This window comes from Chrysochloris asiatica, unplaced genomic scaffold (genome assembly GCF_000296735.1).
Source record: "Chrysochloris asiatica unplaced genomic scaffold, ChrAsi1.0 scaffold00090, whole genome shotgun sequence".
NCBI lineage: Eukaryota > Metazoa > Chordata > Mammalia > Afrosoricida > Chrysochloridae > Chrysochloris > Chrysochloris asiatica.
In genome coordinates, this window is record NW_006408608.1 from 9,176,554 (window position 1) to 9,188,076 (window position 11,523).

Here is an 11,523-nt window from a genome sequence, read left to right on the forward strand (position 1 = left end):
AAACCGACTCAATGGCACTTAACAACAAGGCAGTTTTGCAAATGTTGATGTGCTACTTTGTAAATATCCTCAACTTTCTTAATGTGCATAATTTGTCTTCTCAGGCAAATCACATATTCTTTGAGAACAGAGCACAATATGGGAATTGTATGTGTGTGATGCACATTTGTTAAGCAATAGCCCCTTGGATACAAACGAGAATGCTAAAGCTAAAAAAGAAAAGAAAAACCCTGTAATCCCATATTTATAAATTACCAGATGCTTGTGTGCAGAACACGAGCATGGCACATTGGTCAGGTGTTCAGTGGGCTTATTAGCTGTAGAATCTTGGGCACATTGCCCAATCTGTCTGTGTCCTACAGCTCCCACCTACAGAACTGGTATGAGGAGGAAATGCGTGAGAAATTATAGGAACAAAGTCTGGCATGTTGGACACGTATTGGCCATTTTGCATCCAACATCACTAGTGAACAGCTAACTTATGGCACAGTAAGCCTCTGAACCCAGGCGGCCAATTTCAGGGTCCATTCATAACCACTAAAAATTATTATTGTCCGAGATGATATTCAGCCCACAGAAGACACAAGGATCTTCTAAATACACTCCAACTCCTCTCTAAAGAACCTTGTGGGGATAGGGTTAGACATAAGAAGAAAGCATATTATCAGGATAAACAATGAATAATGGAAAACGTCAGTGAAAGTACCTTGACACAACAAAAGAGCTTTTCGACAATCATCCATGCTGAAGCCCAGCTCCTGGAGTCTAGCTAGTTGTAACTCTGGAGGGGAAAACAAAATACATAGTCTTTATAAATGATTTTCCAAATTATTCCTCAGACAAATTTTTGAGGAAATTTTTCAGCACCTTGTAACACTTCATTTCTGCAGTCAGAAATGGGTTCTGAATTAATTAGAGACTTCTCGTGTGGTACTGTGGGATAATGCGCTGGACTGCAAGGTCAGTTTGAACGTCAAGGTTGGCAGTTCAAACCCACCAGCTGCTCCTTAGAAACCCTATACAGGGACGCTATGGGTCAGAACCAACTCAGCGGAGCTTAACAAAAACAACAACCTAGTATGCCCTCATTTTAAGAATCTTTCCCTGATACTGATTGCTGTTTAAAAAGGCTTAAAGCTGATACTTAGTATTATCCACATATCTTCTAAAATCTAAAATAAACCATAGCATTATCATATGTTTGGAAGAACTTGTAAGAAGAAAAACTGCACAGAACAGACCAACTGGTTTGCAGTGGTTTGTTGGTTTCTGGATTAAAAAACAAAAAATAGTCATATTTGTGATTTACAGTCACACTTGTTGCTGTTGTTGTGAAGTGCTGTGGAGCCGGTTCTGACTCATAGTGACCCTATATAGGGTTTCTGAGAAGCGCCTGCTGGGTTTGAACCACCCACCTTGTGGTTAGTAGTCCAGTGTTTATCTTAGAGAGCCACACCAGGTCTCCACAATTATACTTGATGACATACAACTAAACGCTGAACAATTTAACTGGACAAAAAGGAAAGTTAAAAGTTAAAAAGGAAGACTGAGTGGGTTTTATAGCAAAACACCTACCCAAGACAGGATCTAAGGTACGCCTTGTTCCTTCTCTGACTTCTTCGTTGGTAAGAGACACACCAGGAAGGTGACTGCTAACGGATTCGGCCTCCAAGGCCACCGAGTCTGGCACGGCAGCATTAGCTTGCTCCGGGATGGATTTTGCAATGGCAAGAAACAGTTGAACATCATTATAGGAGAGTCTGATATCCAGAGCTTGTAACTGAATCTAATAAAATTTAAAAGGTGGTCAGTTTTCTCTTTTCAGTTGTATTTGGTTTTGCTTCTGCATCTCTTACAGATATAATTCTTTTTTCAAATTCTAATTCTGTTATGTTTATGTGACACTACACCAAATTTCTCATTTTGAAGATTGCAAAGATCTTGAAATTAAAGCACTAATAAACATGGGGCCAGATGTCTCATCTATGAGTTCAAATAATCACAAAACTTCACCAAATAAAAAATACAAGGCTGGGAAAATCACTAGAGTCAATTAATGTTTCATTGGGATGGCGTGCATTAAAGTATTAAAGTGCAGGATCAGAGAATGGCTCTGGGGTAGACCGGACCCCTGATTAGTAACATCTTATTCATCTATTTTCCTCTGATCTATTTCATATTTTAAATCTCAAAATCATCCAACCAACCAACAAAATGTCTTCTCTCTTTGTTCAAATAAAACTCTAGTGTGAGGCTAGTTTCACACTAACATTCCCTGGAATTCAGTCTTTTTCAGAGACTAGCAGTTGACTTAATATTGGTAAAGGCAGTGTAATCACTTACGCTGAAAATGGCTGCTACTTGGCTATTTGCATACAGTGCGTTATTTATTTCTTTTTTACTAAGGAAGCCCTCAGACCAAAACTCAGATTGACTTTTCTTTCTAACTATGATTCTATCCACATAACTATAAAACCCTAAATTCTTAATACCTCTTCTCCAGATTTCATCTGCCTTGCCTCAACTAACATCCTTCTTACCTCCTTACAAATGTCATTGTCCCAGTCAGACTTTACCCTGCTCCATGTATACCGAGCCATGTTGGCCCTGGCTTTGCTTCTCCATAATGTGGAATGCTCTCCCTCTTCCTCTCAGGTTAGTTGTAAGCCTACCCTTCCTCCTGGTCTCACCTTACCTTGAGTTCCACTCACAATCGATATTGCTACTTATGTTGATTTATGCTTTCTGCAAATTTTTACAAATCTTGGAAACTATACCATATAACTAGAATATCTTTTATCCTCTACAAGACTGCAAGATGTCCTAAGACAGAGACTAGGTCATGTTTCATTTGCTGAGGAGTTAAATGTGGTCAGTCTCAGAGGAAAGACGTAATGCCTGCAAGTGACAATGTGAGTTTATCAGGATATCACATCGTTTTTCAATGTTACCTCTAAGATAGGTGGGAAATCTTCACTATTGAATGCATCCATCAATCCCGAACTATTCTGATAAGAAGAATTTCCCACCAGCTCCACTTGAATTTGTACTGGATCAACAATTGAAAGAGCTGTATCCTGCTCATTCCCTAGTCGGCATGAAAACACCTAGAAAATGAAATGAAATATGGCAAGGATTAATGTCTGATTTAGCAAGAGTCAGAATCATAAGTGTTGAAATAAACATTGCGAAGATGAAGTGGCAAATGTCACCCGCTCCCAAACACATGTATAGTGGCTCCCCTCTAGAAGAGGTACGTTAGCAATATGTATCAAGACACTTATGACAATTGAGGAGGGGCACAGGACCAGGCAGTGTTCCATTCTGTTGTGCACAGGGCTGACATGAGTTGGAACCGATTCAGTACGTCGGCACCTAATAACAACAACGTCAAGAAGCTCAAAAGTCTCACACCCTAGAGTTCTACTCTAGGAGATGGTCTAAGGAAAATCATGTGAACCCCATAGCTCAAATCTCAGCCACACAACAGACAGGCCTGTAAGTGAACAGTGACAGCAAGGAGGCTACACCCCTTAGAGTAACCAACCATATGAGATCAAAAGGGCACCACATCTGCCAGAGACACAGTATGGAAGGAGGAAGGGACAGTAAGGGCGGATGGAAATGGAGGGAGTGGATGAGTGCTATTACAGTGTGGAGACGGCAATCAATGTTATGAAACAAAACATGCATGAATAGTTACGTGGAAAACTAACCTGCTCTGGAAGCTTTCATTCAGATCACACACACACACACAAATGGGAAATATGGAAACATTCACTGGACCACTATTCAATAGTTTAAAAAAATTAAAAAGTAGAAACAGCCAAGGTTATACATCACATTTATTCAATGCAGTGTTTTGTAGCCATTTAAAAATATTTTAAAAGACCATATGGAATATGGGAAGGGAGTTACAACACAGATTATGTGGAAATGTGGCCTAATCAAAATAGTATCATGCCAAGAAACACATCAAAATGTCACTAGAGATTATGCTTGGTAGGAAAGGTGACTTTTCCCCTACACTCCTCCCAATTTTAAGGAATATGGTTGTTACTTTCATAAACAAAAACATTAATTATTTGAAGCTGGGTGATGGGTACCTAAGAGTTCTTTATATCATTCTGTTTGTGACTGTTTTTCTTAGGTGCCTTTGAGGTGGTTCTGACTCATAGCAACTCTATGTACAACAGAACACACCAGGTCCTGCACCATCCTCACAAACACTGCTATGTTTGAGCTCATTGTGGCAGCCATGATATCAATCCATGTCTTTGAGCATCTTCCTCTTTTCTGCTGGCCCTCCGCTGTCCCAAGCATAGACCTCCCTGACAGCATATGCAAAGTACAAAAGACAAAGTCTCACTAATCTCACTTCTAAGGGACATCTGACTATACGTCTTCCAAAACAGATTTGTTTGTTCTTGTGGCAGTCTGCGGTAGTTTCAATATTCTTCGCCAACACCATAATTCAAATGCACTGATTCTTCTTTGGGTCTCCCTTATTCACTGCCCAGCTCTCCCATGGATATGAGGCAAATGAAAATACCATGGCTGTGTCAAAACGCACTTTAGACCTCAAAGTAGCATCTTTGCTTTTGAACATTTTAAAGAGTTGTTTTGCTGCAGATCTGCCCAATGCAGACTATTGCTTCCATGGGTGCTGATTGTGGATCCACGTAAAATGAAATCCTCCATAATTTCAATCTTTTTTTCTATGTATCGTGATGTTGTTTATTGTTGGCACAGTTGTGGGGATTTTGCTTTCTTTACATTGAGGTGCAATTCATACTGAAGGCTGTCATCTTTGATCTTCATCAGTAAGTACTTTAAGCCCTCTTCACTTTCAACAAGTTTGTGTCATCTGCATTACTGTAGGTTTGTTCATGAGTTCAATCCTGATGCCATGTTCTTCATATAATCCAGCTTCTTGAATTATTTGCTCAGCATACAGATTGGACACATTAAAATAAAGGAAACAATCTTGACACACACCCTTCCTGATTGAAAACAATTCCATGGTCCCTTGTTCTGTTTGAATGACTAACTCTTGATCCATGTACAGGTTTCACAGTAATACAATTTCATGTGCTGGAATTCCCATTCTTCTCAATGTTATTTATAATTTATTATGATCCTCACACTCAAATGCCTTTGCATAGTCAATAAAACACAGGTAGACATCTTTCTGATATTCTCTGCCTTCAGCCAAGTTCTATTTGACATGAGCAATGATATTCCTCATTCCAACCCTTTTCTGAATCTGGCTTGAATTTCTGGCAGTTTCCTATCAATGTAGGGTGACAAAGAGTTTTTTTAATTAACTTCAGTAAAATGTCATTTGTGTGTTATACTAATAATTTTCACTGTCTGTTTCTAGAAGGAAGGGAGGCATTAAATATTGCATACTTATTTGGATCACCTTTCTTTGATATGAGCACAAACATGGATCTCTTCTGGTCGGCTGGTCAGGTAACTGACTTCCAAATTTCTTTGTCTAGACACATCAGTGAGCACCTCTAGTTCTGCATCCATTTGTTAACATTTCAATGGGCGTTCCATGAATTCTTATAGGCTTGATTTCAGTGCACCTTGACCTTCTTCCTTCAGTGTTATAGGTTCTTGATTATATGCTACCTCCAGAAATGACTGAATGTTGTCCAATTATTTTTAATATTGTTGTTGTTGTTAAGTACCGTAGAGTCGATTCCGACTCATAGTGACCCTGTACAGGGTTTCCGAGGCTGTAAATCTTTATGGGAGCAGAACGCCTCATCTTTCTCCCGCGGAACTGTTGGTAGTTTCGAACTGCTGACCTTGCAGTTAGCAACCTGACTCTCAACCACTATGCTACCAGAGCTCCTTATTTTCAGAATAGTGACTTGTATATTACTTCCATCTACTTTTGATGCTTCCTACATTGTTCAATATTTGCCAGTACAATCCTTCGATACTGTAATTCAAGGCATTGATTTTTCTCTTCAGTTCCTTCTGCATGAGAAAAGCCCAGCATGTTTTTCCCTTTTGGTTTCCTAACTCCAGGTCTTTACACATTTCCTTACTAGGTCTTCTTGAGCCATCATTTGAAATCTTGGTCCCATTGTGTTTGGATTGTTGTGCAACCAGAGAGGCTTATCTACAGGCAATATGTCAGACAATAGTCCGCTGCTTTCCATAAGGTTTTCACTGGAGATTTTTTTTTAAGTAGACTGCTAAATTTTTCCTCCTAGTCTGTCTTAGCCTGGAAGCTCTCCTGAAGCCTGCCCCCCACAGATGATCCTGCCGGCATCTGAAATACCGATGGCATAGCTTCTAACATCACAATAACATTCAAGGCAGTGCAGTACGACAACTTGTCAGACCAGTGGTGGACTTTTCTACTTTTCTGCTTATTTTGTATATAATGAATTTTCTATGACAAAAAGCTTAAAAATGACTAGATATATTTTTTGGGAGAGAGAAGATGGAAGGAAAGAAGCAAGGGCCGTCATTCTAGAACCAGACTGCTCTACATGCTCACAAGGAGTACAAAGAGAAGAGAGAGCATTCACTCTGGTCTCCCTTGCCTGGCTTTCCCTCCCTAGCCCACCCTTTTCTTCTTGTCTATTTGGCAATTTCTAGCACTACTGAAAAACACGTTGACACCATGGTCCTTTGTGATAACCGACATTAGCACATTATGCTTTCTTTATAAATTCTTGCCCAACAATGGAGCAAGGAGGTCTTAAAATTCGGATCCAACTGTGCTGCTGAAGAAACAAGCCTCCAGGAATCTCAAATATTTTGCCACATAGTTTTTCTATGACTTTGGAGCAGAAAAGTTTCATTTCCCTTTTTCCTTTAGGGGCTTCTGCTACACAAAACCCAATTGTACCTGGCAGTTCATTCATCAATCACCAAGATTTTCCATTCAAAGCCGGTATTGTAGTTGCTTGGAACGCAGATGAATTGCAACTCACACTATACCAGCATGCAAATGCCCCCTCTCAAGTGGAGATTTCTCTCCAGGAGGAAAACAAGTAGTTGACAAGTGAGATCTCTACATGTTTTACTCATCTATAGCTGAGAGTGAAAGTAAGTGGTATTGAGTCTCTGAGCATTACCCCTGCAAAGAAGAGGGCTTAAAAAGTTCAACCAGAAAGGAGACAAGAGTGACAAGCAGCCACCCGCTAGCCCTGACCAAATATTCTAATATGATAAATGAGGAATGGTAGTTAAGAGAATTAAGAACATTTGATAGAAACACTCACCTTTCTTGTTTCACCTCTGTCTCTACAACACATAGCTTAAAAGGAGACAGCAGGATTTTTGGTTTATGGCATACAGCCCACTATCTAGGCGGCAAAGGCACTCAGCCAAAGACCTCTTCATGAGATTACAGCAGAGCCGACAGCGTCACTCTTAGTGATTCACTCCTCTATGTTGTGTATAGTGCTCTTGAGACACCCCACCCTTCTAGGGCTACAAGGACAACACTTAAAATCCTTAACACCGTTTATAAACATGCTTCCATTTCCAGGAAGCCTTAGCTTTTCCTAGGGACAAGCACTGGCTATGAAGAAGGGAAGAAAAGTTCCTCAACCTTTACAAATCTGCCAAGGAGTCCTGGCATGGCACAGCAGGACAAGCACTGGACTGCTAACTAACTTCAAGGTCGACAGTTCAAACCCAACAGCCACTCCTTGGGAACCCTATATTGGGTTGCTGTGAGTCATAACTGACTCAAGGGCACTTAACAACAACAAAAACAACAACAACAACTAACAGTCGTGCAGAAGAAGAGGAACAGCAAGACGCCTCACAGAGTCATGGAGATGGAAGAGTCACCTAGAGTCTCATGAGTAGGAGAGAGTAACAGTAAAAGGCAATGTCCTTCTGCATTATTTATAGCCTAAGAACACACATCAGAATAACCTGGCAGATTTGAGGAGAAAACAAAGATGAACAGAGGCCAAACACCAAACTCAAACCCACTGCCATCGAGTTGATTCCAATGCAGAGAGACCCTATAGGACAAAGCAAAACTGCCCCATAGGGTTTCAGAGACTATAATTTTTTTCACTTTTATTGTGAATTTGAGACTATGACTCTTCATGGGGGCAGACAGTCTCATCTTTCTCATGTGGAGCAGTTGATGGGTTTACACAGATGACCTTGCAGTTAGCAGTCCAATTCCTAACTCATAATGCTACCAGGGCTCCTTGAGCAGAGGCCAAGGATCTACCAATGCCATGAATTACTTCCCCTAAAGAAAGTTCGAGTCCTGGTGTGGCACTGTGGGATAATGCACTGGACCACATGGTCAGCGGTTCAAATACACCAGCCACTCCTTGGAAGCCCTATACAGTGTCACTAGGAGTCAGAACCGACTTGAAGGCACTTAACAACAACAACAACGACAGTTCAGAAGGCAAAGTGCTCTTCCAGATCAAACACGCAGTATTTCATTCAACACACAGACTCCTTACCTCAATGCCAAACAAACTTCCGGAGAAAGGGCGATCGACAAATCGGGGCTTATAGGTGAGTACTGTGGTACCTTTCAGAATAATGGCATTGGTATCTAAGCAGGACACATCTTCAACCACCACAAACTCTGTGCCTGGAAAGGACAGCATTGTCACTCAAGCTGAAGGGAAAAAGCTGGAAAACTCCAAGCTGCCACAAACCATTTCTAGGCCCATTATTAGTAGTATTACTATATTACTATGTTAAAGATGTTCTAGCATGTCTGGAAGCACTTCCTTAACACTATTTAGGCACAGAAGGGGATCCTGGTGTGGCACTGTAAGATAAGCACTGGACTACTAACCACAAGGTCAGCAGTTCAAACCCACTAGCCACAACTCCTCAGAAATCCTATACAGGGCTGCTATCATCGGAACCGACTTGATAGCACTTAACAACAAACAAAATACACAGAAAGACAAATATTTGGGTAACAAACATTAGACACAATGGGTACCACCTAACTGTTGCAATTTACGTACAAATTCAGCTTAAAGACAGATTTAGGAATGGAATTCATTCTGAACCAAGGGACTACATGTATTCTTTTTGTAAAGGAAGTGACAATCCCCCAGGACTTCAAACTGATTCATTCCAGTTTGCCCCCTGTAGAGAATTTGCATTTCCATGCCATATATACTGAATCACACTCTATACTTTAACACGATCCTCATAGACATATGTAAGAATCACCTGGGATCTTGTTTAAAAAGTAGATTCTGATACCTGGAGTAAAAATGCAAATTCTCCCCAGGGGTCAAACCAGAGTTGAACTGGTTCAAAGCCCTTCAATCTCCTCACTTATCTTCTAACCTGGACTCTTGGTGTGGTGTAGATTCAGCACTGGACTGCAGACCACAAAATTGGCAGTTCAAACCCACCAACTGCTCCTTGGAAACCCTATTCAAGGTCACTATGAGTCGGAACTGACTCGACGGCACTTCACAACAACAATCTTCTAAACTCAGAGTTTCATATAGGCAAGTCCATGGATTACAAACGAGGTTCTGCTCCTAAATCTGTCTTTAAGTTGAATATGTTCCTAAGTTGGAACGGTTAGTAATACAGTAACAATAATAATATTTTGAAGCACAGCTCCAAGTAGCCCCTGTTTGTTATTACAAATCATCCTATATACCTTGAGTTTTTAATATAATAAGCGTTAGGGGTTGGTTCATAACCACAGGCTGTACTTAAGCCTGACATTTGTAACCCAGGGACAGTCTGTAATAAATTTGCCTAAATTCAGTAAAGCACATCTGTTGGGACTCTAAATATCAAAACGAAAATTAAAGCCAGATTTAAACATTGAGAGAAAAAAAAAAACAACCACACTGCCTAGGTAGGCACCCACTTGGGTGCCCAAAAGAGTGCTAAGACCAAACACATGAACTACAAAGGGGTTTCAAAGCATTCATAGGAAAACGGAATGAAAAGATAATGGCATTTTTTCAGAAAATTTCTGAAGCCCCTTGCTGGCTGAGGAGGACAAGTGGTCCTACAGCCTTCAGTGTGGGTCAAGCAGTTCGTAGCTGAAAACAGAACTCAAGAACTTGGACATCTGTTGGTCTGTAAAAGATGCAAATGCTTGTGAGAGGGCTTCAAAAGGCTAATGGAAAACTCCATTGACGTTTCTTTCCATTTTTCCACGAACTTTGGAAAGCCCCCTCATAAGTGCTATGCCCCAAACTGAGAGGCAATAGAGAAGTCATTCTGTGAGACACATATTGAACCTAACATCCAAATCAAGAATCAATGAATCACACTTGTAGCTACTCACCTGTTACATTGACCTTGACCTCCAGGTGCCTTTCAGCGGGCATCGGAAGGGAAGACCGCTTGGTAACTACCCCACTCTTCACTGTCTTGGGAACGACAGCAGTTTCGCTGCTGGAGTGACGGTGGCGAGGAGGCGCAGCAGCATTTGGTTTCTTCATGTCGCTGGGAGTGTGGAGGAAATCATGGACTGACAGCAGCCAGTCAAATATGACGAACACACGGAGGTTGTTGAGAACTACTGTGAAACACGAGGAATCCTTGGTAGATCTTCAAGAAGAAAAGAAAATCGAAAAAGCATCATAATAAATATTTCAACACTTGATCAATTACTTGGTTTGGGCAGGTGGTAATCCAGATTTTATAAACTGATGATTTCAATTATTGATATTCAAATACTTTGGCTAGGTGACCTTGGTGGACGAGTTCCTTAACCCCTTCAATTCTGAACACTGGCTTAATTACACATTTAGCATACACCTCTCAAAAGTAAATCATCTGCTTAAACCAGAGGAAATATACATAAGAAAGCAGTCAAGTTTGACCCCCTAGGAAACATCTGGCAATGCACAGAGACATTTTTCATTGTTTCAAGTGGGATCTTGCTACAGTTATCTACTGGGCAGCGGTCAGGTATGATGCTAAACATCCTACCAATGTGCAGGACAGTTCCTACAACAAAGAATTATCTGACCACAAGGGTCAATCGTTCAGAGACTGAGGAGGCCTGATAAAGTGAGAAGAGCCCAGGCTTTGAAGTCAGAGACCTACACTTACATCCTGTCACTCACAACTTGAACTAACTTGGGCCAGTCACCCACCTCCTCTCAACCTATTTCTTCATTTATAAAATGAGAAATATTATAAGAGATAAAGCACCAGGCACATAGCAGATATCAGTTTTCTTCCCTACAGGCTATTTCAAGTCTACTGAGGCACTCTTTCTTTATACACTCCAAGTTGATACACATTAGATGGTTTCTCTAGCTGAAACAGACCTGACAGCCCAGATAGTTGTTCAGCCTGAGAAGGAAGACAAACAAGGTGATAGTTACCAGAGGCATATCCCTAAGTACCCTAGAGGTGGCAGGATGGGGGCAGGGGGAGAAGGTGAACATTAGTCCCCAGTACTCCAAATTCTGTATTTGTGGTCAAGTCCAAAGAGAAATCTCATGCCTGTCCTCAACCTCCAGCATGGTAAGGGACTTACCCAGGACCTATGAGTAGGTAGAGCTG

General features: G+C 40.9%; 1 protein-coding gene across 2 annotated transcripts in view; it reads right to left on the minus strand.

The window, feature by feature from the left end:
- Positions 1-11,523, minus strand: part of VPS13D (vacuolar protein sorting 13 homolog D (S. cerevisiae)) — a 360,697-nt gene that overhangs the window by 233,852 nt on the left and 115,322 nt on the right. For both annotated transcript variants that reach the window (XM_006866375.1, XM_006866374.1), the window contains exons 30-34: positions 10,292-10,557; positions 8,472-8,605; positions 2,952-3,107; positions 1,576-1,786; positions 707-781 (exon numbers count right to left, since the gene is read on the minus strand). In XM_006866375.1, coding sequence (XP_006866437.1) covers positions 707-781; positions 1,576-1,786; positions 2,952-3,107; positions 8,472-8,605; positions 10,292-10,557 — 842 coding nt within the window. The remainder of the gene's footprint in view (positions 1-706; positions 782-1,575; positions 1,787-2,951; positions 3,108-8,471; positions 8,606-10,291; positions 10,558-11,523) is intronic.